The sequence below is a fragment of the Miniopterus schreibersii genome (genome assembly GCF_964146895.1).
Source record: "Miniopterus schreibersii genome assembly, chromosome: 3".
Taxonomy (NCBI): Eukaryota; Metazoa; Chordata; class Mammalia; order Chiroptera; family Miniopteridae; genus Miniopterus; species Miniopterus schreibersii.
In genome coordinates this window covers 12942468-12969814 of record NC_138103.1, presented here as the reverse complement: position 1 = coordinate 12969814, position 27347 = coordinate 12942468, and the positions used below count along the sequence as shown (strand labels likewise).

The window sequence follows — 27347 nt, the reverse complement described above, 5'->3', positions numbered from 1 at the left end:
AAAAATACTAGTATGCCTTTTAAATATTTTCCCACACTGTTATTGGAATAATCTGTATACTAACCTGGCAGAAATATCTGCTTGAAGCCAGTTTTCCTTTAGCTGGAACAGAGGTCATTTACAAAACACTTAGACCAACAATGGGAAAAGAGTTCCCAGGCAGTTATAAAATTAAGACCAGCTCCCATGGGTGTTTCAGCCAGAGGAGAGCAGTTACCAGGCAGAAGGAAGTGACCTTTGGTGGAAGATGATTTGTTTTATTTAATAATTTTCTGGTTTCAGCCTGTTAAAGATGCAGACCCTCATTTCCATCACTTCCTGCTCAGCCAAACCGAGAAGGTGAGTTCTTGAAGTTCTCGATCCTTGGTCAGGGGCTGGCCTAAGGGAGAGTATTGCTCCATTGGAACCTCACCTTTCTAATCTGAAAAGTTAAGCTCTGCCTGTACCACTGCCCAGAGCAGTTAAAAGTCACATGGGGACCCACTCATGAACTGGGTGTTGTTAAGATTAAAAATATGCGCCCCCCCCCCCCAAAAAAAAAAAAAAGCTTTTAAAACTTGTCAGCTGTGTGCTTGAGACACTTGTGGTTGCCTTCAGAGTCTAGGGCAGAAACCAAACCTCATGATCCGTCAGCCACCTGTGAGGTAGCCAGTGCTACTGGGTAGACAGTCTCCAAAGCCCTCCAGGTGTAGAGGGAAAGTTTCCTGAAGTGACTGCAGGGCCACGGGTTAGGCCGAGCATTGATAGGATCTGCTGATAAGATGTGGCTTTGAAGCTGGACAGAGCTGGGTTCCAAGCCCAGTCATATTGACCAGCTGTGTAATTCTGGACACATGACTAAATGCCTTTGATAATGTCTTCATTAGCAAAAGGACCTTACAGAGTTGTGTGGAGAATTGAATGAGATAATGTGTGTTAACTTTCTGTGTCATCTGGAACGTTAAATAAAATTGAACACCAGATAAGATTTTGAGGTTAACATCCCACGTTAGGCCTAATTTTTAGGTAAATTATAATGAATAATGGTTGAGAGTTCAGTTTATTAAGTGGTGTTTTTTCCTCCCTCTTTATTAGCCAGCTGTCTGTTACCAGGCAATCACAAAGAAGTTGAAAATATGTGAAGAGGTACGTAGGTTCCACACCTTCTTGTTTCGATTTTCCACTGGGGCCTTGTGTGGGCATACTGACCTGAGGATTTGTGCTTCCTTTGCCTAGGAGACTGGGTCTACGTCCATCCAGGCAGCAGACAGCACAGCTGTAAATGGCAGCATCACACCCACAGACAAAAAGTATGACCTTTGATGAAAAGTCTTCCTTTGGCTTTGGTTCTGCTGGGCCAAGGGGGGAGGGATGACTCCAAGGGGGCTGTTTAAGGATTATGCCCCAGTCATTGCTGGAGCTGAATGTAAAGAAAGGAGGAAAGTTGTAATTCTTACTGATAATGATTTTCCTAGGAGTAAATTGATTTTCAGGAGACAGAAGTTGTCCTTAAGCATATGTCAGGGTTGGCTCTTTAGGACTCTGGTGAATCTGCGAGCAGAAAACACTCATTCTGTGGTTCTCAGACTTTCCTGTGCCTCAGAATCACCTGGAAGGCTGCTAGTAAAGCACTGATTGTTGGGTCCACCCCTGGGGTTTTCTCAGTAGGTCTGGGGTAGAGCCCAAAAAATTGTATTTTAGACAAGTTCCCAAGTATGTTGCTGCTGCTAGTCAGGAGACCACACTTTTTTTTTTTTTTAAATATTACAGATGTCCCTTTTTCTCCCCAATGACCCGTTCCACCCCGTCCCTTCCCCCTCTCCAGTCCTTCTCCCCACCTTTGTCCGTGTCCTTGGGTTGTGCATATATGCATATAAATTCTTTGGTTACTCTCTCCCTCTCCACCCACCTGCCCTCCTCCATCCCTCTGACATTCGTCAGTCTCATCTGTGCTTCCATGTCATTGAATCTATTCTGTTCATCAGTTTATTAAGTTCTTTAGATTCTACGTATAAGCGAGATCATGTGATGTTTGTCTTTCGCTGCCTGGCTTATTTCACTTAGCATAATATTCTCCAGGTCCATCCACACTGTCCCAAAGGGTATGAGATACTTCTTTACAGCTGTGTAATATTCCATAGTGTAAATGTCCCACAGCTTTTTTATCCACTCATCTACTGATGGGCACTTGGGCTGTTTCCAGATCTTGGCTATTGTAAACTGTGCTGCTATGAACATCGGGATACATATATTTTTTCTGATTAATGTTTCAGGATTCTTAGGATACATTCCTAGGAGTGTAATCACTGGGTCAAACGGCAGCTCCATTTCTAATTTTTTGAGGACCCTCCATACTGTTTTCCATAGTGGTTGCACCAGTCTGCATTCCCACCAGCAGTGTACTAGGGTTCCCCTTTCTCCAGCACATGTCGTTTGTTGATTTGTTGATGGAGCCATTCTGGCAGGTGTGAAGTGATACCTCATTGTGGTTTTAATTTGCATCTCTCTGATGATTAGCGACGTTGAGCATTTTCTCACGTGTCACTTGGCCATCCATATGTCCTCTTTGGAGAAGTGTCTATTCAAGTCCTTTGCCCATTTCTTAATTGGGTTGTTTGTCTTCCTCTTGCTGAGTACTATGAGTTCTTTGTACACTTTGGAAATTAGCCCCTGGTCAGATACATCCTTGGCAAATGTCAGGAGACCACACTTTGAAAACTCCTAGCTTAGTAGAACTCTGACAAAAACCCTGAATTTGTGGGGAACAAGAGATGAAGATATTTAGAATAATGCTCATCTTCTTGCCCTCCCTGGCTCTCTCTGCAATCACCTTCTATTCCTTCTCGTGCACCTGCCTGCTGCTCTCTGTCCTGCTCAGGCAGGTGGGAGAGCCTTGACTGTGGTCCCCAAACCTTAGCTTGCACCCACACTCCCCTTTGCCCTTTTTTTGGCCAGTTGTATTTTCAGAGTCATGATGATGAAAAAGGTTTTTTGCTGAGAAGGAGCATTCTCCTGAGCAAGATAACCTGAGCAAGAATTTCCTGTCTCTCTTTCCAAAAGGTTCTTTCTCAGACTAAAAACAGTACATCTTTTACTTCATTCCTAATTTTTTGTGCTATTGAAATCACTGATTCTACCAGTTATTTGGGGTGGCTTGTCTTTGTAGACTGGAGGAGATAGAGGCATGTTATGTGTTAATAAAAATGAGATGGGCCCTAGCCCATTTGGCTTAGTGGTTAGGGCATCGGCCTGCAGACTAAAGGTTCCTGGGTTCCTACCAAGGGCACGTACCTCGGTTGTAGGCTCAATCCCCAGCTCCTGTCCAGGCACATACCGGAGGTAACCAATCAATGTCTCACATTGATGTGTGTCTCACATCGATGTTTCTCTCCCTCCCCCCCCCTCCCTCCCTCCTCCCCCTCTCGCTTGCTCTCTTTTACACTCTCTCTAAAAAAGCAATGGAAAAAATAACCCTCCGGTGAGGATAAAAAAATATAAAAAGTAAAGGGAGATGAGTGTCACCCATTTGTTTGATAAGAATTATGTTGGTTTTAATTTTAAAAAAACAAACTATGACAGGTTGAATACAGTTTCAGTGCTTTCACCCAAGGCCTATATTGCCCTAATAGTCAAATACTTTTTTAACCTGAGTGTGAAACCCACTACAAAGCTAACCAGCTGTATTGTTCTTAATCCACTTAGTCTACATTCTCCATCTTGTCTCAAGAGCATCATGAAGGACTGTCAGTTGCCATGTAAAAATCCAGAGGCTTCATCCCCAGATCTGCTGGGTGTCCTAGAACACCAAGAAATGGAAAGAGAATTAGTCCTCATGATTTAGAATCATAGGGAAAACTTGCACGACCCACCAGATTGCTGTGAATGACAAAAGATATGTTTTTAAGCTTTGGCTTGAAACTTAGTGGACAAAGGCGCCATTTGGTGAGGAAGGTGGTAGGTTCCTTTTTTTCTTTTTTTTAATTTAAATTTTTTATTGTTGACACTACTTACCCCCTTTACTCACCTCCACTCAGCTCCTCCCCTCACCTCTCACCTCACTATTGTCTGTGTCCATGGACTATGCATGTATGTCCTTTAGCTAATCCCTTCACCTTCCTTTATTCAGTCCCCACCGCCACCCTCCCTCCCCTCTGACATATATCAGTCTGTTCCAAGTATCCATGCCTCTGGACCTATTTTGTTCCTTTGTTTATTTTGTTCATTAGATTCCATGTTAGTGAGATCATATGGTATTTGCTTTTCTCCAACTGGCTTATTTCACTTAGCATAATCTCCAGGTCCATCCATGCTGTCGCAAAGGATAAAAGTTCCTCCTTTTTTATAGCTATGAAGTACATATTCCATCATGAAAATGTACCACAGGTTTTTTTATCCACTCATCTACTGTTTCCAGATCTTGGCTATTGTAAATAACCCTGCTATGAACATAGGGTTCATATATTCTTTCTGATTGGTGTTTTGGGTTATATTGGTGCTTAGGAAAGGAAATATTTCCGGAAGTGGGATTGCTGGGTCAGAAGGCAGTTCCATTTTTAATTTTTTGAGGAAACCCCATACTGTTTTCCACAGTGGTTGCACCAGTCTGCATTCCCACCAATAGTGCACTAGGATTTCCTTTTCTCCACACCTAACTAACACTTGTTTGTTACTTTATTGATGGTAGCCATTCTGACAGGTGTGAGGTGATACCTCATTGTAGTTTTAATTTGCATCTCCCTGATGATGAGTGACCTTGAGAATTTTTCATGTGTCTGTTGGCCATCTGTGTGTCCTCTTAGGAAAAGTGTCTATTCAGGTCCTTTGCGCAGTAGATCCCATTATTTGATTCAAATAATTTAGAGCAGGCTGGGACAGAGAGAATGTGAGAAGTGCATATTCCAGCAAGGATTAGGGGAATTTCTGAGTACAAGAGCCAATTTGCAGAAGTGGCTGCAGATGTGACTCCCCGAAGACCAAAAATACTGAAATGATAACAGGTCAAAGTGGAGAAGCTGCAGAGAGTGTCTTGAGCTGAAAACTATAATATAACATTAACATAATAAGAAATGAAAGAGACATAGTGTAGCAAAGTCACATGCCAGGAGAGATAATAATGAAGTACAGGAACCAAGGAGAGACATTTGGGCAACTGTAAAAGCAGTAGTAGCTAATAGTCCCCAAGTTCTCAGGGTTGCAGAAAGGAGCAGGCCGTAGGAAGTGAAGGTAAGCAGAGATAAAAAGGATCAAAACGGGCCTGCAGTTAGGAGGGCCTGCACTTAGAGGGTGTAGTGGAGAGCAGAGAAGGGGATGGGCCAGCAAACAGTGGTAATGGGGAAAGGTGCAGGAGAAGGCAGACATAGGAAGAACTCATGCACTGGGAAAGGTTGGCTCTAAAGCTCAGGCAAAGCTTCAAAGAGCTAACAGGAAGAATGCAAAAGTAGTGTAGGTTTGGAGCCTGGAGAGGGAGAAGAAGACTGGGACCCTGATTTCTGCAATTGAGGAAAGTGGCTGGCTCTAACACATCACTTCAGTTACTTGTCATGGATCCTGATGTGCTTTCAAAAGGCATCTGAAGACCTAGAACTCAAAACTCTTGCAAAGCCAGAGACAAATGTCGCTTTCTCACTGTCATGGAACTGTAAGCACAGAGCTTCTGTCAAAGCAGCAAGGAAACGATTTGGAACACTTGCCCTAAACCATATGTGTCATACTTCTTTCTGTGGCAGCCAAGGGTTTAGAAGTACCCATTTAAATTTAGGGACACTTTTAAACAATGGCATAATAAGAAAAGGCACAGCCTGCATGTGCCACATCTGGCTCTGCACTCGTGGTATCAGGACACTGCTGAGCAGGGTTTCTGATGGTCTGAGGTCTCACCCCAGGTTTATGAGGAAGCACAGTCTGTGCTACGTTCAGGACACCTTCTTGCCCTGTCCCTTCCACTCCTCCCCAAACTAATCAGTCTCTCTCTTTTTCAGGATAGGATTTTTGGGCCTCGGCCTGATGGGAAGTGGCATCGTCTCCAACTTGTTAAAAATGGGTCACACAGTGACTGTCTGGAACCGGACTGCGGAGAAAGTAAGCATTAATGAGGGGTGCTTCTCAGGTAGGGTGGGATTGAGCCTTGACCTGTGGAATTGGGATAACTAAAGATGGGAATATCTTCCTGATGTCTTCACTCAGGGTTCTGCACATGGTAGAGTAGTAGAAGCCATGCTCTTATTCAGAAAGGTAGAGATGTAGATAAATAAGCTTCGAGTACAAAAACTAAATATTTAAAAATACCCAGGGTGCCCTGGCTATTGGTTGAGCATCATACCATGCACCAGTTTCCAGTCAGGGCACATACACAGGTTGTAGGTTTGATTCCCTGTTGCAGTGGATGCAGGAAGCAACCAGTTGATGTGTCTCTCTCACATTGATGTTTCTTTCTCTCCCCCGCCCCCTTCTTCTCTCTGAAAAGGCAATGGAAAAAATACCCTCGGGTGAGGATTAACAAAAATACCCATTTTTTTAAAAATGACCCAGAGATATAAAACAAAGTAAAAATTCACACTAGCTGGTGTGGCTTAGTGGTTGGAGCATCGGCCCAAGCACTGAAGGGTTGCAGGTTCAATTCCCGGTCAGGGGCACACGCCTGGGTTGCAGGTTAAATCCCCGGCCCCGGTTGGGGTGCGTGTGCGAGGCAACCAGTCAGTGTCTTTCTCTCACATTGATGTTTCTCTCTCTTTTTCTCTCTCCCTCCTTCCCTCCCCCCCTTCACACTCTCTAAAAAGCAATGGAAAAATATCCTTGGGTGAGGATCAACAAAAAAATAAAAACAAAGTGAGCCCTAGCCGGTTTGGCTCAGCGGTTAGAGCGTCAGCCTGCAGACTGAAGGGTCCTGGGTTCAGTTCCAGCCAAGGGCATGTACCTCAGTTGCAGGCTCTATCCCCAGCCCCAGGGGGGGCATGTGGTAGGCAACCAGTCGATGTGTATCTCTCTCACATCAATGTTTCTCTCTCTCTGTTCCACTCTCTAAATCAATAAAAACATTTTTTTAAAAAAGAACCGTGAAAATTCCTCCCTCCCTGCTGTTACCTGAGCCAGCTCATGTTACGTTTTTGCATCCTTTTTTCCATGCCCGTGGAAATACCAGTGTGTCTATTTTGAATTCATTTATCAGGAATGCATATAGATCTGCATCCTCCTCGGTGGCTCTGCTGCATTCAGTCGTTTGGATCGTGTTAACAAAGCTGTGCGGTTCAGCATCCTGCAGTGATAATGTTCTGTATCTGCACTATCTGGTGTGGCACCCACCAGTCACATATGGCTCTTGAACACTTGAATCAAGGCTAGTATGACTGAAGAATTGAGTGTTTAATTTTATTTCACTTAAATTTAAATAGTCCCCTTTGGCTAGTGGCTGCCATATTGGACAGAACAGATTTAGAAGTTCTTAACCTAAGGTGGCAGCCCACAGCTTCAAGGGGTCTGTGCGCGCCTGCCTTGGAATTCCACAGCTGTGAATGTGTACCTTTTGTAATGGGGAGAGGCCCTGGTTTCCATCAAGTTGTCATCCAAGAAAAAGTGAAAAAGAGCTATGGTCTGAGTACCAGAAAATTAGACACTGTACTTGCCAGGAACAAAAGAAGTGAGAGAGGACCAGCTACTTGAGGAACAAGGTGTGGCTGAGTATGTATTTGTGAAATGACTGGGTGCACGTCTCCTTATGTGCAGAGGTGAGAGCTGAAATGAAGTGTGATTGCTGAAGGAGTTGGCAGGGCTGATGGATTTGAATTAACAAAAATGTTCTAGGCAAAGTAAAAATTCACTTTGCTAACATAAAATCCTTTTCAAGAATAACAAAGAATTGGTTGAAGAGTTAAAGGGGGCTTGGGGAAGAGGACACTGAAGGCCGTGCTAAGGGGTTGCTTTAGGTGCTGGGCACTGTGGGGACCTAAGTCAGGAGGAGTGAGATCTCGGAGGCCTCCTCAGCAGGATAGGGTAACCAGGATATCTAGAGGTGCACAGTGGCAGAATGTCAGGAGAAGCAGAGGGTATGCTTATAAGTATATTCCCTTTTGATAGAAGTGCCTTTGGTTTTCCTGTTTTCTTGATTAGAATGCTGAAATAATATAAACAAGGTCACTCTTTCCAGATTAATTTACGGGAAGGCAGTGGAGCAAAGCAAGGTAGAACTTGGGTTTGGAATGGGGCAGACCTAAATCCAAGTCTCACTCTGCTGCTTGCCCTCTTCAGTGAGTTAGTTTACCTACCTAGGCCTGTAAAATGATGACAGCAAAAGCCCCTGCTTTATGGGGGTGTGAAGGTTAAGTGAGATGATGTTAAGTACTCAGCACAGTGCCTGGCACAAATTATGTAGTAAATGTCATCTTTAAAAAGCCATTTAATCCTTAGGACAATTCCTATGGAATTTTTATAAAAGAATCTTAGTAAAAATGATTCTGTGGTTCTTCTGGGAAAAGATGAAAACATTTTTAAATTTTCAGAAAGGGAGAGTAATGAGGCCTTCTCCCAAGCAGAGGTGAAAACATAATAATATAAATCCACATACTAAGAGGCCAAAATGCGTGTGTGCTATATATAGTAGACACGGACCCGTCAGGTAGCCCAGAAAGCCTGGCAATTCCTCAGAGGTGGCTCTGTGAGTCAGTGATATAGAAGGAGGATTGGGCAGTAAGTTATGTTCAGAATGACTGGTTAGAAATTTGAGGAAATACTAATCTCACTTTCTACAGCATAATAAAATATATTCCAGATAGGTTATTAACTTTTTTTTTCCAAATGAAAAACCAGAAGAAAATGAAATTAAATAGCTCTGGCAAATGTGGCTCCATGGGTTGGATCATCATCCCTAACACCAAAAGGTGGCAGGTTCAGGTCCCGGTCAGAGCACATGCCTGGTTGTGGGCTCAATCCCCAGTAAGGTGTGTGCAGGAGGCAGCCAATCAATATTTCTTGTCCATGTTTCTCTCTCTCTCTCCCTTCCTCTCTCTCTAAAACCAGTAAAAACATATTTTAAAAAAAGAAAACTAAGTATTGGCATAGGTCTTTCTAAGCTTAGATGCAATCTAACTCACTAAAGAAGAAGATAAAAAAATTTTCTCAATTACAGTTTACATTCAATATTTTTGTATTAGTTTCAGGTATACAGCATAGTGGTTAGACAATAATATATTTTACGAAGTGTTTCCCCCAATATTTCTAGTACCCACGTGGCACCATACAAAAGATGAACGGGTTTTTTTGTTTGTATTGTTTTTTTGTTAATCCTCACTCAAGGATATTTTTTCCATTGATTTTTTTTTTTTTTTTCTTTTTAGAGAGAGTGGAAGGGAGAGGGAGGGACTGAGAGAGAAACATCGATGTGAGAGAGACGCATCAAGTGGTTGCCTCCTGCACGTACCCTGACCAAGCCTGCAACCGAGGTATGTGCCCTTGACCAGGAGTCAAACCCGAGACCCCTCAGTCCTAGGGCCGATGCTCTAACCACTAAGCAAAACTGGCTAGGGCAAGATGAACAGTTCTTAATAATACTCCACACAACAAAAAATAAACAAAATTGAAAGGTACGCTCTAGCAGTTTGGCTCAATGGTTGGACCCTCAGTGCAAGTTCCCAGGTTCGATTCCATCTAAGGGCATGTACCGTGGTTGCAGGTTCAGTCCCCAGTCAGGGCGCATGCAAGAGGTATTCAGTCAATGTGTCTTTCTCACATCAATGTTTCTCTCTCTCCCTCTTCCTCTCTCTCCCTCTGTGTCTCTCTCTCCCCCCATTCCACTCTCTGAAAAGCAATGGAAAAAATATCCTTGGGTGAGGATTTAAAAAATAAAAAAAGGTACGCCAACTAAAAGTGCTAATAGTAAATATGATAGAAAAGGGTAGTATGTTGATTTCATGAAACACATAGTGTGATAACTCTTAAGATAAAAAGTAGCTCTCAAAAGAGGAAACAAAAAAGTATTTAAAAGGTTTAGTAATACGGAGTAATCAAAATATATCACACAGAAAGTTGCTATGTTTAGCTAGTTAAATCAAGTAGGATAAAATTTTAGTGTATTTATGGATGATTGTTTTTAAATGATGTACTTGTACTTGGTGCTGGTCATTTGAGACCTTCCTGGTAATCATTATATATTGACTCAGCCCCGTTGGAAAACCATTTATCTGCATTTATTAAGAGCATGAAAACCATTTGGAGTCTGTTTTATTCTTAGAGACCTAAGTTGAAAACATAGAGGGGAAGTATTATACATAAAGATATTTGTTTGAGTAATTTATAATTAAAAGCAGTCCAGATATCTGTAGGGGAGCCATTAGGTAAATCCAGATATGTCTCTTGTTGGAATATTTTGCAGCCATCCATCATAAGTGATAATTATGAGACACTACAATATGGATAAATGTAAGTCTTACAAAATATTAAAAGTTAGATACAAAATACAAAATGGTAGGTTCAGATTATTCTAATTTTTTTAATGCCTTTGGGAAAAGGTAATACATTAAAATATTAATGATGTGTATTGTCATGAGATGTTCTGGGTGATTTTAATGCTCAGAAAAGAAAATTAGTGTTTTTAGACCCCCAGAAACATCGCAGTAAGGGATGGCAGCCTCCCAGCCTCAGCCCTGCTTCCCTAGCACAGTGCCTATAACTCAGGGCACTACATGGTTTTGCCACAGCCAAGATAGCCACACATGGCTGCAAAAAAGGTGCTGTTCACATCCTGTCTTCAAACAGGAATTCTTCAGCAGACACTTGTTCTACTTCACAGTAAGCACAAAACATCAGTCTAGGCACCAGATATGCAAAAACACAAGACAGTCCTTAAGAAGCCCCATCCTCTTCCCTGAAGAAGTCAGACTGCCAGCTCTGGTATCCTGGGCTCCCAGCCTCAGCCTTGGTCTCCTGCCTTAGGAGGCCAGACAGGAGGACTGGGCACCGTGTCTCTGGCCTCGCTGTCGTGATTGTTGTGCACTGCCTGCAGCTCACGTTAGGATCTGTGACTTTTGCAGTGTGATTTGTTCATCCAGGAGGGGGCCCGCCTAGGAAGAACCCCCGCTGAAGTTGTTTCAACTTGTGACATCACCTTTGCCTGTGTGTCGGATCCAAAGGCGGCCAAGGATGTAAGGATCCCCTCCCTCCCCTCAGCGTCTCAGATTGTGGCCAGGAAAGCTGGCTGGCCTCCTCCCCTTCTCCCCTGCACACGGAGTGAGTGTCTGCATGTGGGGGGTTGAATTTCCCATCTGGGGGCCATCTCCCCTTGTGAAGGGTGTTTGCATAAATTGAATACAGACTTCCTTTCATTCAGAACAAAAAATGAAAATGATTAGGATCCCTGAGGTCTGTGATGTATTTTTATTGAGCTGGAAGCTTTGGGGCTGTGTGTGCTTTTGGTCCATGTGCCAAGTTCCTATGTTTAGCTATGGCTGTATTTGTATGTTTGAAAAGTTCAAGTGCAGTAGTCTTCTTGTTAAACTGGTGACTAGTCTAATCCAAATCAAAGAAGCCCCAAAACTTAAGCACTGAGGGTCCATCTTTTAAATGGGAAGTTTTTATTAGAAAGAAACATACTATTTTTAAAGATAAATGGGAATATACTAGAAATACTTTTCTTTCCTTTGCTTATTTACTTGCTCTTCTCTTTTTAGCCTTAATATTTATTAGTTCCTAATCAGGAAATGAACCAAAAAAGCAAATGGATTTTTACTTTAGGTCTAAAGGGGCTCCTGGGTGTCTAGCTGGGGGCCTGGGCTATTGCTTCTCCCTTGTGTCCCCACAGCTGGTGCTGGGCCCCAGTGGTGTGCTGCAAGGAATCCGCCCCGGGAAGTGCTACGTGGACATGTCAACAGTGGATGCTGACACAGTCACCGAGCTGGCCCAGGTAGCAGCCTTGTTCAGGCTGGCCCTCCAGCATCCTTTTGGTTGGATCCCAAGACCCAGGCTGACCATGCCGAAGTGTGGGCAGCTTGGTTACTTTAGAGCCAAAGCCAGAGAGGAGAGGAGAGGCAAGGCCAGCAGCCTTGGGACTAGCCTGCCTTCATTCTCTACCTTCAAAGTCACAGCTAGTCTGAGTGGCCATGAGAGGAGAGGTGGTGCCCAGCCGGGTTGGGCATCAGATCCTGTAGCTGCCAGCCTCACCGTGAGAAGCAATCCAGGCTGCCAGCACAGCCTGTTTGGTTTAAGCATCTATCTACAGTTGACACTAGCAGAGTATTCCTCCTTCCTGAGCTGCTGAATCCAAGTGAAGGGGTGGTAACTTCTGGCCCATGAGTGTATTTTGCTTTTGTTTTTAAATATGTCTTTATTGATTTCAGAGAGAGAAAGGAAGAGGGGGAGAGAGAGAGAAACATCAATGATGAGAGAGTCATTGATTGGCTGCCTCCTGCATGCCCCCACTGGGGACTGAGCCTGCAACCCAGGCATGTGCCCTGACCGGGAATCGAACCGTGATCTCCTGGATCATAGGTTGATGTTCCACCACTGAGCCACGCTGGCTGAGCCTATGTATGTTCTGAGAGTGGCTGAAGTCAGGGAAGGGCGGTGTCCATAGGAGGTGTGGTCAGCCAAGCATTTAGCACAGTCATGTTTGGTTATAATCTTTGGTTTTTATAAGAAATTCAGAGTAAATGGGAGCTTATGAGGAGAGCCCAGCCTCTCTCTGTTTACTACATGTGAGTCAGGCATCTGTTGGAGGATAGTGGCTGACCCTCCCACAGCATTAGTCCAGCACCTTTGTACACATGTCAGCTTTGGGGCCTCTTTGTGGAGGGCCAAGTACTCCCACCCGAGGTTCCTCTTTGCTCCCTGCCCAAGACCGTTGGGAGAGGCAAGTCCTCCAGAAGCTGTGACTTTCCTTTCCAGGTGATTGTGTCCAGGGGAGGCCGCTTTCTGGAAGCCCCGGTCTCAGGGAACCAGCAGCTGTCTAATGATGGGATGTTGGTGATCTTAGCAGCCGGAGACAGGGGCTTATATGAGGACTGCAGCAGCTGCTTCCAGGCAATGGGGAAGACCTCCTTCTTTCTAGGTAACATATCTGCCCACCTGTCGGGCCACATCCCTCTTAGACTGCACTGATGACATCAATCCCGCATGGCCTCTCAGCCTGGGGCCCCCATGGGAAGGTTTCCTTTGATTTGCACAGTCAGTGCCTAGAAAGACGAAGAGCCAGAGGGGTCAGAGCCAGTTGTGTCGGGGCAGGTGAATGGGGCCTTCCCTGAGTGTAGAGGTGGGTCTGAGCGGGGATGAGGGTGGGCAGAAAGTCCCTGCCTGCAGGCTTCTTGGGAAGTGACCATGATTCTTTGCCCTGGGCAGGTGAGGTTGGCAATGCAGCCAAGATGATGCTGATTGTGAACATGGTCCAGGGGAGTTTCATGGCCACCATTGCTGAGGGGCTGACCCTGGCCCAAGTGACAGGCCAGTCCCAGCAGACATTCTTAGACATCCTCAATCAAGGACAATTGGCCAGCATCTTCCTGGACCAGAAGTGCCAAAGTAAGTTGTCTTTGGCCTCTCTTCTTTGAATTTATTTTTTATTAGAGGAACTGGGTCAGGCAGCTGTCACAACAGTCTCTTCTTCAGGGGCTCATTGGGTATGAAAGATGCACCCTTTCCAGTCAGTCTGTGCCCCCAGGTAGAGAGGATCCATAGACACGGTAGATGTGATTTGGGGGTACAGGCTGGGAATTTGTTTCTTGGGTGTCTGGGGTGGGGTGGGGAGAAATGTTAGTGTTGAGCCCTGATTGTACTGCAGGTGGTTTCTTATTTAGGCCCCTTCTAATTCTTCTGATAAGTGGCTTTCTCTCCTCAGATATTCTGCAAGGAAACTTTAAACCTGATTTCTACCTGAAATACATTCAGAAGGATCTTCGCTTAGCCATTGCACTGGGTGATGCCGTCAACCATCCAACTCCTATGGCAGCTGCAGCCAATGAGGTAACTAACTGCAAGAGCCAGTGGCACAAGTCCCAGCAGCCTTCCCTTTGTTTTTCTTGTTATTCCTCCCTTCTACTTACTTTGGTTTTTCTTTGCTCTCTGGTCTAATCTCTCAGGGTGGAATGTTAGGTCATTGATTTTAGACCTGCCTTTTCTAACAGGACCATTAAAAGTTGGACACTTCCTTCTGAGCTGTGCTTATGTCTCTCGTGATTTCTTCTTTGACCTGTGAATTATTTCAAAGTTTATCAAATATTTAGAGTTTTCCTAGATGTCTAATGGTTATTGATTTCTAATATATCTGTTTTGTGGCCAAAGAATATGCTCTGTATGACTCTTAACTCATTAAATTTATTTGGACTTGTTTTGTGGCCTAGCAGATGGTCTGTCTTGCTGGGTGTGCCATGTGCACTTAAGAAGACTGTTTGTTCTGCAGTTGTTGGGTGCTGTGTTCTGCAGATATCAATTAGGTCAAGATGTTTGGTAGTTTTTTCAGATCATCTTTACTGACCTTTCCTCTGGTTTTTACAGTCGCTGAGAGAGGGATATTAAAATCTCCCAACTGTGATCATGGGATTGTCTGTTTATTTAATTCTGTCCATTTTGCCTAATGCCTTTGAAACTCTTATGTATCATGTTTTCCTGATGGATTTGCCCTTTTGTTCTTATAAAATGTCTCTCTTGATCTTTGTCTTGAAATCTATTGTCTGATTTTAATACCACTACTAAAGCCTTCTCGTGCTTACTGTTTTCATGGTATATCTTTCCCATCCATTTACTTTCAACCTGTGTTTTTAAACTGTATCTTTTGTAGACAATCTACCTATTAATCGTAGTGTTTAATCATTAACATTTTTTAATGACATTTATTAAGCACCTACACATGCACTTACTGAAAACAGATTTTTAGAAGTTCAGCTTTATCATCTCAATCTGATAGAAATGTAGTCTTTATTTTAAAAAAAAACAAAAAAAACCCAAAAAACAGCTGAGCATTGTGCCATACACCAAAAGGTGGCAGGCTCAATCCCCAGTAGGGGCTGGATGTCTCCCTCCCTCTTCCCCCCTCTCTCCCTTTCTCTTCCTCTCATCTCTCCCTTTAAAAACAAACCAAAAAAAGCTGAGCAATATTTGTCTTTATCATAGAGTTACAATAAAAGCACACTCTAGCAGGTTTTGCTCAGTGGTTAGAGCGTCACGCCTCCCTCCTCCTCCCCACCCCCAACCCAGAGTGAGGGGTCCTGGGTTTGATTCCAGCAAGGGTGTGTACCTTGGTTGCAGGCTCGATCCCCAACCCTGGTCAGGGTGTGTGCGGGAAGCAACCAATCTATGTGTCTCTCTCACTTCGATGTTTCTCCCCCAACCCCCCCAAAAAGCAATGGAAAAAGTATCCTCAGGTAAGGATTAAAAAAAGAAAAAAGCACATAGATTCATTTATTTTAGGAGCTGTAGTTTCAAGTGTTATATAAGCTCATACACATTTTTATTCAAGTTAAATACTTACAGGTCTCAAGTGGTTTATTCCAGAAAAAAACCCCAAAAACACCATATTGCTATTTCCAGACCTGCCTTTTCATAGTTTATAATCTTCTGTCCCTAATTCTGTCTTCTATCCCTTCCCTGCCTGAATATCTCAAAGTACTTATTTTGCTCTTTTAGGTTGCTCCCACTTGTGTCACCTGTGGGTTCTCTCTGGGCAGTAGATTCCTTGTGTATTTTATCACTTACTTGATGAGCTTGTTTTTAACTAGTTACTTCTGAAGGGGTTCTGTGTGGTTTGTGTTGGCAACACTTCTCTATGACCTGATGATTTCTGACTTGCCTCTACTCTCCTTCATTAGCTTGGAAATAGACATTTTTGTTAATTTCTCAATGTGTGAGTGGCACTTTCTGGCCATTTGTTTAGATAGTATGACTTGAGGCTCTCTACTGATTGGATCTTAAAGTTAACTAGTTCGTTAACATTTAGTCTGTCTTGAAGTCTGTTGTGTGGTTAGATTCAGAGCTACCAGTTTATTATTTCATTGCTGTTTCTCCCTTCTGGCTTTTGTCTGTTCCTCCTTTCTTGCCTTTTTTTTTTGGGGGGGGGGAGAAACATCAATGTGAGAGAGACACATAGATTGGTTGCCTCCCTCGTGCGCACCGACTGGTCTGTGGATCGAACCTGCAACCCAGGTACGTGCGCTGAACCAGGAATGGAACCATTCACCCTTCGGCACGCGGGCCAACACTCTAACCTTTGAGCCACACTAGCCAGCGCCTTTCTTGCCTCCTTTTGTGTTATTTGAGTATTTTTTTTAGAATTCCACTTTAGATATCAATTGGCTTTTTAATGATGCATTATTTTTCTTCTGTCTTTGCTCTAGGGATTGCAATATGCATTTACCTTCATGGTCTACTTAGAGTTAATATTCACCAAAAAAATAGGTCCATATACCTCTGTCTGTCCCTCACTCTTTAAGGCAGGGTTTCTCAACCTGGGCACTATTAATATTCTGTTGTGGGAACTCTCCTGTGCATTACAGGATATTAATAGCATCCCTGTCCTTTACCCACTAGATGCTATCAGCATCCCCATCGAAAATATCCAGACATTACCAATATTCTCTGAGGGAAAAAATCCCCCCCCCCCCCCAGGTCAAGAACCTCTGCTTTAAGTTACAGATGTCCTGTGTGTTATATATATGGATTTCAGAGAGAGGAAGGGGGAAATAGAGAGAGAGAGAGAGAGAAACATCAATGATGAGAGTCATTAATCACCTGCCTCCTGCATGTTCCCCTACTGGGGATTGAGCCCTGACCATGAATCGAACCATGACCTTCTGGTTCTTAGGTCAATGCTCAACCACTTAGACACACTGGCCTGGGTGCCTGCTTTTGTTTTAAACCCACCAGACAATGTTGAAATGTTTTGCTTTAAGTAGTCATATGTATTTTAAAGAAATTAAGAGGAAAAATAATTTTCTGATTTTTCTAATTTATGATTTCCAGTGCTCTCCATTCCTTTCTGAAGAATTTAATTTCTCTCTGGTGTTATTTCCTTTCAGCTGGGAGAACTTGCTTTAGCATTTCCTGTAATGCAGGTCTGCTGGCGACAAGTGGTTTTATCTGAAAAGGTCTTTATTTAGCTTTCATTCTGAGTTGATAACTTCACCTGCGCTGTAATGGATACTCAATTATGGTGGCTCCAACTGGACTGTGTGGTTTTTTTTAAATGCAGCCAGCCATGTAGGGGAGGAAGCTTTTGTCCAACTGCATTTCCTCGGCATGACTGGATGCTGTACCACCCTTGTTGAACAGTGGCTTTTTAATTCTTTTCATACTTCTTTATATTCATCTGGTATCTCCAGGGCAGCTATTAATTGCCAAACACCATACTAGGCTCTGGGAAGAGCTTGGTGTATATTTTAATGGAAGAAGGCACAAAATAAGCATATATGCATTTAAACAAATGAGAATTTCAGGTGGTCAAAAATATGAGTAAAATAAAACGGAGATAGAGGTGATCAGGGTAAAGTGGTGCAGCCGCTGCTTTAGGATGAGGTGGTCAGGGAAGGCCTTTGGGAAGGAGCCAGCCATGCTGAGGGAAGGGCGTCCTATGCAGAGGAAAGGGCAAGGACAGTAGCCCCGAGAATAACATGGGAAGTCCGTGGAGGATCTTCAGCAGGAAGAGGCATAGTTATAATTGCTGACAACACTGAGCTTTGTCTCTGTGCTGGCCCTCTGAACGTTATACATCCTTCACGCCATTTAACACCCCCCCCCCCCCCCCCCAACCCTGTTACCTTCTGCATGATATCAGAAAGCGGTGCTGAGGCACTTTGTCCAAGGTCAGGCCAGTCAGCAGAGGAGCCAGGGGTCACACTCAGACAGCCTCGACTTCAGAACCTACCTACCTAACTACATCTAGAACCACCTCCAGGAAGCAGATCCATATATTTAAGTCAGCTGTGTGATCAGAGTCTGAGCCCGTCTCATTTTTTTACAGGTGTACAAAAGAGCCAAGGCACTGGACCAGTCTGACAATGACATGTCTGCCGTGTACCGGGCCTACATACACTAAGCCCCCACTACTACAATTTTCCCTCTGACCCCCTCTTCACACGGGGTTGGGGTCCTGGGATTTCACTCTGGACCAGTCCACCTGTCTCCATCTCCTTTTATACAGACTTTGAGACTTGCCATCAGCACAGCACACAGCATTACTCCTCCCCTGAAGGTCCTTGGAGGGGGAGGGGTGTAGCAGGGTTGGCCTGTAGCAAAGCTCTTGAGCTGGGCACTGGCCCCCAAACCAGGTGGCTGTGTGTTCACACACACACACACACACAAACAAACAAACGTACACTCACACTGGCTCTTATTCAAAGATAGAAGCTGCCCGGAAACTGCTGCCTGCTTTCCCCCCCCTTCTTCCAAGCTTGTCTTATCTCAGACCCCTTCCAGTCGAGGAACTAGAATCAGCAGTGAGACCTGGAAGCCTTCCCATTGCTTCCCCCAGAGCGAAGAGGCTGTGGTCACATCCCCATTTCCGACTGGATCCCTTGCAGAGAGAGGTTCTGGGCCAAGATGAACCAGCACAGACTAAATGGAGGATCCTGTGGACCCTCCAGCCTCAGGTGACCAGCTGATGAGGATTGTCATGTTTAAGCTACCAACGTTTAACCTACTCTCCAGAAATGCCTTTGTGAACTGAAGAGATTGGCAAAGTCAAGTGAAGACAGGGCTTTGGCTTTCCAGGGAGAGCAGCAGTCAGTCAGCCTGTAGGCTGAGCCTCACAGAAGCCTGCTCTCCTCGCTGCTCTTCAGCACCCGTCCTAGAAGTCACCGTCACCATGGAGCCCTGGGCTGGGATCAGACTTCCTTGCTTTGGTGTAGGGGGATCTCACTCCTCAACAGGCTGTTGTAGTAAGATTTGCATTCCAGCCCTTGGGAAGGGGGTCCTGAGGGCCACCAGTGAGGAGTGAAGGGGGAGGGGGATGGGCTTCTTCCTGTTAACATTATGCCACAGACTTTGCTAGGTCCTGAAGAGGCACTCTGACCTGGGCGCCCTCACAGTGATCCCACCTTCTCCAGCCTGCCCCTGCACAAGTCCTCTGCATGCCTGCCTCTCTCCACCCTCCTCCTTTCCCCCTTTTCCTTCCATGGAGACAGTATTTCTTCCTGTCTGTTCCTTTGGCCCAGACCCAGCCTGACCAACGATGACCATTTCTTAGGCTCAGCTCTTGAAACGGAATGAGTGTCTTCACTTCAGCCAGCAGCTTGGTCTTTGGTGCTTCCAGGGCCCTGGGGTCTGTCAGGAGAGAAAAAGAGAACTGGGCCTGGCTTGAACCTGAACTTCCTGACCCTCAGAGGTGGATCCAAGACATCCTTGAGGACCTTGTACTTCTCCTTGGATAGGGGACCAGAGGGGATTGGAATGTGGTATAAGAACAAGGAGAAGTCACCTGAAGGTTGTCAGTGTTCTTTTCCTCTGCATGGGTTGGATTTTCCAAAGTCACACTTTGCAGGTCAGCATTTATAGTGAATATATAATTATATATAAAAAATGAGGTGGCCACACTGGTGTGGGTCCCTCCTCACAACTTTGGCCCTTTTCCACTGATCAGAACCCAGGTTATGGGATCTCGGAAGACATGGGTGGGGAGGGCAGGGAAGATGCCTGTGGGTTTTTGGCACAGTTGATTTCACTGGGACTTTGAATTCTTTTCTGTCAGAACACAAAGCCTGTTATAGTCCTAGCTGGACACTGGGGGTGGGGGTGGGAGTGGGGGAAGATGCTGTAATGAAACTGGTTAGTCAATGTTGTCTTAATATTGTTGACAATTCTGTAAAGTTCCCTTTTATGAATATTTCTGTTTAAGCTATTTCACCTTTGTTTTGAAATCCTTCCCTTTTAAGGAGAAAATGTGACACTTGTGAAAAGCTTGTAAGAAAGCCCCTCCTCCGCCCCCCTTTTTTTTCCCCTTTTAAATGACAAATCTGGTAATTAAGGTTGTGAATTTTTATTTTTGCTTTGTTTTTAATGAACATGTCTTTCAGAATAGGATTGTGTGATAATGTTTAAATGGCAAAAACAAAACATGATTTTGTGCAATTAACAAAAGGCTACTGCAAGCAGAATAAAACGTTTCTTGGTAACACAACTGTGACTGCTTACCTTGGAGGTGGCCCCCTAAACACCGACCGCCCGGCGGCGGAGTTGTGGAGGGAAAAGGGGGGCGGAGGATAAGTGACGCAGCGACCTCAGCCCCGGCTTTTTTCTGAACTTACGGAACTGGGGGCGGCTGTAGAGCCCGAGCTGGAGCTGCTACCCCGTCGGCCAATCGCCGTGCGCGGAGAGAGCAAGCCATTCTGCCGGCCAATAGAGCGCAAGTGGGTAAGGGCGCCCTGTCAGAGCCCGGAAGAGGCGGGGCGAGGGTCTCAGCGCTCCGGCCGAGAGCAGCCTCGGATGCGGCGCCCGCAGCGGGCGCCGGCGGCGTCCCGGGCGAGCCGGCGCGGGCGGGTTCTTACTGCAGCCAGCCTAGTTCCATTCTGCAGCGTCGTGAGCGGGGAGGGGCGGGCATCCACTCAGCCAATAGGGAGAGTGGGGAGGTGGTTCCAGGGCAGGACTGACTACCACTCAGCCAATCGGTGACGGGGGATGGGCCCGGGCCTTGAGTACTGACTGAGCGGCGGGTGCGGACCGCTGACCGGAGACGGTAGCTGCACAGCGTACGGCGGCGATGATGACCGCGATGGCACCGACGGCGGTGGAGCGAGCGGTGCTGGTGAGGCGCGCGGGCGGTTGGGCGGGGCAGGGTTGGGGCGGCGGGCCCCGGCGGCTGACAGCGGCCTGTCCTGCCAGGAGGAGGAATTCCGCTGGCTTCTGCACGACGAGGTGCACGCCGTGCTGAGGCAGCTGCAGGACATCCTAAAGGTAACGCCTCGCGGGGCTGCCCTGGGCCTTTGCGCGCGCCCACCCTCCCCCGTCTCCCCTGGCGCGGCTCCCCGCTCGAGCCGGCCGTGCCTGCCTCCCTAGCGCTGTGTACGCGTCGCGTGATGTTCAGACGGGGCTTTGTCGTCAGTGGACTTGTGGTCTAGTCGTGGGCGCCAGCAGATAATTACCCGATTCCACAAGCAGCTGCGTGAGCGCTGTGGGCCTGAGTTGGGCGCTGGGGTCCGGACGGGGGAGGCCTTTTTTGAAGCAGTGACGTTTAATCTGAGATCAAGGACCCCAACACTGTGACATTAGCTAAGTACTCAACCTCTCTGGCCTCCCTTTCATCATTTGCAAAAGGGAGGTAACAGCACCTGTCTCAAGGGTTGTGAAGATAAGCCAGTCAACTCACAAATGTCCAGGCATTGCCTGGTATGGCCAGCAGTGCGGGTTGCCATGACTACTTTGGTTCCCTGACCCTGTTCCTCGCTGCACCTTAACCAATGGGAGAGTATTCCTGTTCTATATCCCCATGTTGAGCACAGGCCCCAAGGGAATGTGGAAGGAGCAGGTACTGGCTCGGGTAAGACCTGAAACTCAGGCCTTAGGGGAGGAGCCAGAGCATCCAGAAGGTGCCCTGGAGGCTTGAGTAGGGTGTTCCTGTGAGGCCAGCCCACCTTGTTCCTCCCCTAGCCCACCTGGGAGTGGAAAGACCACTGGGCTGGATTGGGTGAACTTTGCCTCACTCCCCTCTGCCCCCAGGAGGCCTCTCTTCGCTTCACTTTGCCCGGCTCAGGCACAGAGGGGCCTGCCAAGCAAGAGAACTTCATTCTGGGCAGCAGTGGGTGAGCCCTGGCTTGCGGGGAAACCCCTGGGATGGGCTCCTTAGGAGAGGGGGGACACCTGGGTTAGAACATCTTGTGACAGACAGCCAGAAGCAGCCCACTGGGAGGGCTGGGTGGTAGGAGGGGTCAGCTGCAGGCTCTGCTCTCACCTCCATGTGTTGCAGCACAGACCAGGTGAAGGGCGTGCTGACTCTGCAAGGAGACGCACTGAGCCAAGCGGTGAGTCCCTGGCCCCCTCTCTCCTTTCCATGTTACTGGAGAAGCCAGTGGGGAAGAGCATGGGGGGCTCCTGTTTATCTCAGCTCTACCACTGGCTGGCTGTGTGACTCTGGGCAAGATCCTTAACCATTCTCAGCCTCAGTTTCCTTGTTTGTAAATGACAAAACCCCAGCCTTCTCATGAGATTAGTGTGTGGTTTCAGTGAGAAGTGCAGGAAGGGGGTGCTTTGCCCATCACCCAGCCCAGAGTCTGGGCCTGGTGAAATATAGGCACTGGCAGGATTAGGCTGGCCCCAGATCAAAGTGGAATCAGTCAACATCTGAGCTCCATCTGCACCCGGCCCTGTGCCAGGTGCCAAGGTTTAGGAGAAGGTCCCTTTCCTTCGTGGGTGGGTGTTCAGTCCATTGGTTCGTGCAAATCTCTGTCTGCCCACAGTCACACACCTTCTCCCAGCTGAGGCCACCTTCCCCTTTCTCAGCCTCTTTTCCCTTTCATTTCTTGTTTCATTATTATTATTTTTATTGATCTCAGAGAGAGGAAGGGAGAGGGAAAGAGAGATAGAAACACCAATGAGAATCACCAGTTGGCTGCCTCCCGCATGGCCCACTCTGGGGATCAAGCCCACAACCCGGGCATGTGCCCTGGAATCGAACCTCAATCCCCTGGATCATAAGGGACACCCAACCGCTGAGCCACGCCAGCTGGGCTCCCTTTCATTTCTTTGTGGTTCCTCTTGGGCCTGAGTTCCTGTTTCCTAATCTCCCTGTTTACCTCCAAAATGGCCAAGGTGTTGGTAGTCCTTCCCCCCACTGCCCCCCAGGAGTGGCCTAAACTACCACTGTTTCTGCCCTTGGCTCAAAGGCTCAGAATGGCCAAAAGCAGAAGGGCATCCCTCTGCCCAACTTATCCCACTCTCACCCATCAGGACGTGAACCTGAAGATGCCCCGAAACAACCAACTGCTGCATTTTGCCTTCCGGGAGGACAAGCAGTGGAAGCTGCAGCAGGTAACAAAGCCCTTCCCCAACCAGGGCTCAGGCCACAAGGGTAGGCAGGGGCAGGCCTGCACAGTGGTACTAAGGCCTCCAGGGGCTGGACACTGAGGATTTGCTGCCACAGAAAGCCTGTAGGGTGTTTCCTAATAGGGAAGCTGGGCTGGGTGGGGCCTGGGGCTCCAGAGCCTAGCCTGTGGGAGGTGGAGAACCTGTCTGTATGTCCCCAGGCCTCAGCCAGAGCCACAGGGAAACCCCCTGAACAAGTCTTTCCCTGCCCAAAGCCTCCAGGGCCTTCCCATGGCTCTTTTTTTTTTTATTATTACAGGTGTCCCCCATTTCCCCCACCTTTGCCTCCTTCCACCCTGCCTCTACCCCGCCCCCAGTGCTTCACCACATTATTGTCTGTGTCCATGGGCTGTGCATATACATTTTTTGGTTGCCCCATGGCTCTTGCGAATAAAGTCCATACTCCTATCAACTCCTACTTCACTGGGCCCCAGCCTCTACTCCCCTACAACTGGCCACCAGCAGTCTCCACCTCCAGGCCTTTGCTCTTGTTTGTCACTCTGCCTGGAGTACTTTCCACTATCTTTTCTCATCACAGTAGTGATGAGTGTCAGCTCAAGAGTCACCTCCCTAACCCCATCTAAAGAAGCTCCCCAACCCTCCTCCGTCACCCTGTTTATTTCCTTGTGCAAGTCATGCAGTCTGTTTCTTGTGCCTTTACTCTGTTACCATCTGCCCTCCTTTAGAAAGTGAGCTACCTGAGACCAGGGACCAAGCCTGCCTCAGTCTGTGCCATGTGCCAGCACCCAGCCAGGGCAGGAAGCCAACAGTTATGGGGGAGGAGTCAAACAAGCAGCACCCACCCACCGCCTCCAAGGATGACAGCCCCACAGAGTGGAGGCCCATGGGCTGTGGCCTCAGGACTGTGGCTGCTCTGAATCTGGCACCTCTCCCTGGTGGGGCCCAGCCCCCTGACCACTCCATGGGCACTGTTTTTAGATCCAGGATGCCAGGAACCACGTGAGCCAAGCCATTTACCTCCTCAACAACCGGGACGAGAGCTACCAGTTCAGGACAGGAGCAGAAGTCCTTAAGGTGAGCTGTCTGCAGGGACAGGGGAGCCAGGTTTCCCACACCCTGCCCTGGAGAACTCTGCCCCCATGTCCTCAAGTATAGCTGACAGTTAACCCTTCACCTCTCAGTGTACATATGTCCATCTGGCCACAGTCAAATGGCTCACAGCCCAGGCTCCAGAATCAGACCTGGGTTCTGATCCCAGAGCCTCCACTATAATCTGTGCAACCTCAAGTCATTTACTTAGCCACTCTGTGCCTTAGTATCCCCCTGTAAAAGGGGGACAAGATGTGGTGACTGCCAATTGTTATAATGCAGGTAAAGCAGCCTCTAATAAGTTCTCAGTAAATAGTAGCTGCTAGTAGTAGTACTAGCAATAGAAAAAAACCCTTGTAATTAACAAAGTCAATTCACAAAGCATAGAGTGGAGAACTGAGTCTGGATGCCCTGGACTTGCTGTGTGTCCTCAGGTGATTCACCTACCCTCTCTGGATCTCTGATTCTTCATATGAAACTTGAACTAGATGAGCTAAGGTCCCTCCTAGAACTGACTGCCTTGGGGAGGTATAAGCTACAGCCTCCATGCCTCCTCCCAATAGTTTTGCCTTTCTGGGAGCCAGGGCATCCTAGCACTCACAGCAACACCTGGAAAGAGTGGAAGCTGGGGCTCTGAGGAGTCCAATCCAGGGCTTTGCTCTATGGTAAAGGAAAGGGATGAGTTTAGATGGTTCTACTGTTCACTAGCTATGTGACCTTACCCCTTCACAGCCTCAGTTTCTTCACCTGTGACAATGGGGTTGGTGCTTGACTTAAGGCATCAACTCAACTCTCCCATTGCTTCCTCCAGGAAGCCCTCCCTTGCCCCTTCCACCCTAGCTAGATTAGGCCCCTTCTAAGCTCTTTCATTGCCATCCTCAAAGCCCTCATGCCCCTGAGACTAACTCCTGGCATCTCATTCCCCATTGGACCAGTCCCCAGGATCCTATGCAATAGAACCTCCTGGGTGGATGGTATACAATACAGACATCCTACCCTCCCCCAGTCAGGCCCCAATTACTTGCATTTTTAACAAGCCCCTGCTTTAGGGGAGTTCAGGTCCACCAGGGCAGGAGCTGGAGCCACCATAACTTTGTTACTCCCTGATACTGGAGTTGGGGGAGGACAGGATCAGGGCCAGGCCCTGCTGCCCTCTCAGCAACTGTGACCAGCCCCCTCCCTCCAGCTGATGGATGCTGTGATGCTGCAACTGACCAGAGCTCGCAACCGGCTCACCACCCCAGCCACCCTCACTCTGCCTGAGATCGCCGCCAGTGGCCTCACGGTCAGTGCCTTGGACCAGGAGAGTGGGTCCCCTGGAAAGCGATACTGGTGCCAAGGGGTCAGAAGCCCCAAATTGTCATCAGTAGGAGTTCTATATCTATGTCTATGCACAGTTTTCTGGGATAGGGTCCTCAGCTTCCCTCCTGTGTCCCCCCAGATACATCACCCCTGGTCTGAGTCAGTGATTCCCAAGCGCAGCAGAGCAGGAAGTTACCCAGGGCACCTGGGAAGAGTCTGGATGCCCCAGTCCATAGGATGAAGGCTGAGATTCCCCCAAGTGGTTTTTGGGGGGCCTCTACCTACCCTGCCCTCATCTCACTTTCCTGCCTTCTCCCGCAGCGTATGTTTGCCCCCGCCCTGCCCTCCGACCTGCTGGTCAACGTCTATATCAACCTCAACAAGCTCTGTCTCACTGTGTACCAGCTGCACACCCTGCAACCCAATTCCACCAAGGTGAGCAGGATCCCACCAACCCCTCACCCCCCACCTCTGCCCCCACCAGCCCATGCCCTGCAGCCCCAATGGTCTGACTGGGTCTGGTGCTTTTCTGCCTAGAACTTCCGCCCAGCTGGAGGCTCTGTGCTCCACAGCCCTGGGGCCATGTTGTAAGTACACTGTTGGGAGGTGTGCCCGGGAGCTCCTGCTACACCTCAGGGCCTGGGGGCTCAGGGACCCAACCCTCTGCTCGCAGTGAATGGGGCTCCCAACGTCTGGAGGTGAGCCATGTGCACAAAGTGGAGTCCGTGATCCCGTGGCTCAATGATGCCCTCGTCTTCTTCACCGTCTCCCTGCAGCTCTGCCAGCAGCTTAAGGATAAGGTGGGACCATGGAGGTGACCGGGGCTGGGCTGGGCCACAGTCTCAGACAGGCAGCAAGCTGCTTAGCCCCTTCATTTGGGGGGGATTCCAAGGGCTCTTGTTAAAAGCACCCCCAAATCTTAAGGTCTTTTGTACCCTCCACACATACCAGACTGATGAGCCATGGTGCTGCCTGCAGTACCCTCTCCCTGACATTGCCGTTGGATAACCTTGAAATCTCACCTGAGTCAGGGTGCAACAGGGGCCAGGCCCCCCAGCACCACCACTCACCATGCCCTCTCCCCCACCTTCCCTCCCTAGATCTCGGTGTTCTCCAGCTACTGGAGCTACAGGCCTTTCTAAGCAGAGCACCCAAGAGCCTGTCCCCCTGAGAAGTGGCTCCTACCCAGAGTATTCCTGTCCCCACCACACACACACCTTGGAGTGCAGGCCAGAGCCAGAGCCAGCACTATGGGTGATTTACTTCCCTCCTTGACTGTCCTGCCTGTCACATTTGCACAGATGGGAGTGAACACTGGAACCTCTGGAATAAAGGGAGGCTGACTTGCTTTTTGTTTTGGATGGGGGTGGGTCAGGAAGGTGGGGTCAAGAGGTGGCCCACATTGTAAGCCCTGCCCTTTGGACTCAAGGTGGAGCCCAGCCCAGGGCTCTCCCTCCCTGCTTTGCTGCCTGCCTGCTGAACTGCCCCCAGGTGAGGGGCAGCCACACTCCTCCACCCACTGGAAGGCGAAGAGTGGGTGGGGACCCTGAGTTGGGAGTTGGGAGTTGGGAGGGAAGGAGGAGGAAAGGGCAGAAAGAACCCATCTACCATGAGCTGGGGGTGCCCTTGACTGTTTACTCAGCAGCCCCACCAGGGCCTCCAAGAAATAAAGATCATCTGACTTGCCTGGACCCCTCTGTCTGTGTCTGAGTGGGGACCAAGTTGGGGGTCCCTGATTGTCAGGAGCTAGGTGGAGTACCCAGTGACTGAGCCCCTGGCCTATTCATGCCCCCTTTGAGAGAGTCCTCTGGCTGCTGAGGGGCTGAGTGGAATGGTGACAAGGGCTCTGTCTGGGGGTTTGGGCCCCGAGTTTGAGCCTAGCTTCCCCTCCCATGGATAGTTGCTGGATGACCTCTAGCAAGTTACTTAAGGTCTCCTGGTGACAGTCATGCCGCCTGAAGTCTGTGAGGGACCAGGTGGGCACCTAGAGGGAGCAGTGAGTACCTGCATTGCCCACCCCTTGATGGGAAGTTGGAACA

At 47.8% G+C, this 27347-nt stretch overlaps 2 protein-coding genes across 7 annotated transcripts in view; both read left to right on the top strand.

Annotated features, from left to right (window-relative positions):
- The window catches only part of GLYR1 (glyoxylate reductase 1 homolog), a 37362-nt gene extending 17303 nt beyond the window's left edge, over positions 1–20059 (top strand). Inside the window, exons 7-16 of one of the 4 annotated variants that reach the window (XM_081131145.1) lie at positions 283–339; positions 1075–1125; positions 1216–1289; positions 5958–6057; positions 10998–11108; positions 11765–11866; positions 12847–13009; positions 13297–13476; positions 13793–13917; positions 17906–20059. In XM_081131145.1, the coding sequence (XP_080987271.1) occupies positions 283–339; positions 1075–1125; positions 1216–1289; positions 5958–6057; positions 10998–11108; positions 11765–11866; positions 12847–13009; positions 13297–13476; positions 13793–13917; positions 17906–17980 (1038 nt within the window). In that variant the 3' untranslated portion in view covers positions 17981–20059. Of the gene's footprint in view, positions 1–282; positions 340–1074; positions 1126–1215; positions 1290–5957; positions 6058–10997; positions 11109–11764; positions 11867–12846; positions 13010–13296; positions 13477–13792; positions 14876–17905 lie in introns of those variants that run through there. The other 3 variants (XM_081131146.1, XM_081131144.1, XM_081131143.1) reach the window with 3 other exon arrangements.
- A 152-nt stretch (positions 20060–20211) lies between these two features.
- ROGDI (rogdi atypical leucine zipper) lies at positions 20212–26998 on the top strand. Of its 3 annotated transcripts, XM_081132250.1 has the most exons (11): positions 20212–20683; positions 20761–20832; positions 21595–21677; positions 21842–21896; positions 22822–22902; positions 23896–23991; positions 25193–25291; positions 25630–25743; positions 25846–25895; positions 25982–26108; positions 26409–26998. In XM_081132250.1, exons 1-11 carry the CDS (start codon positions 20639–20641, stop codon positions 26448–26450), a joined length of 864 nt encoding a protein of 287 aa, XP_080988376.1. In that variant the 5' UTR covers positions 20212–20638; the 3' UTR covers positions 26451–26998. The 3 variants fall into 3 exon arrangements, with proteins under 3 accessions (XP_080988376.1, XP_080988377.1, XP_080988378.1); XM_081132251.1 differs by lacking the exon at positions 25193–25291 and having other exon boundaries at positions 20339–20683; XM_081132252.1 differs by lacking the exons at positions 21595–21677; positions 21842–21896 and having other exon boundaries at positions 20339–20683.
- The last annotated feature ends 349 nt before the right edge of the window (positions 26999–27347 follow it).

Bases quoted from the DNA above. Each gene is read 5' to 3' on its own strand.
- ROGDI (XM_081132250.1), top strand. From the start codon at position 20,639: ATGATGACCGCGATGGCACCGACGGCGGTGGAGCGAGCGGTGCTG. The intron at 20,684-20,760 runs GTGAGGCGCGCG...CTGTCCTGCCAG, and splicing joins CGGTGGAGCGAGCGGTGCTG to GAGGAGGAATTCCGCTGGCT. The intron at 23,992-25,192 runs GTGAGCTGTCTG...CCCTCCCTCCAG, and splicing joins CAGGAGCAGAAGTCCTTAAG to CTGATGGATGCTGTGATGCT.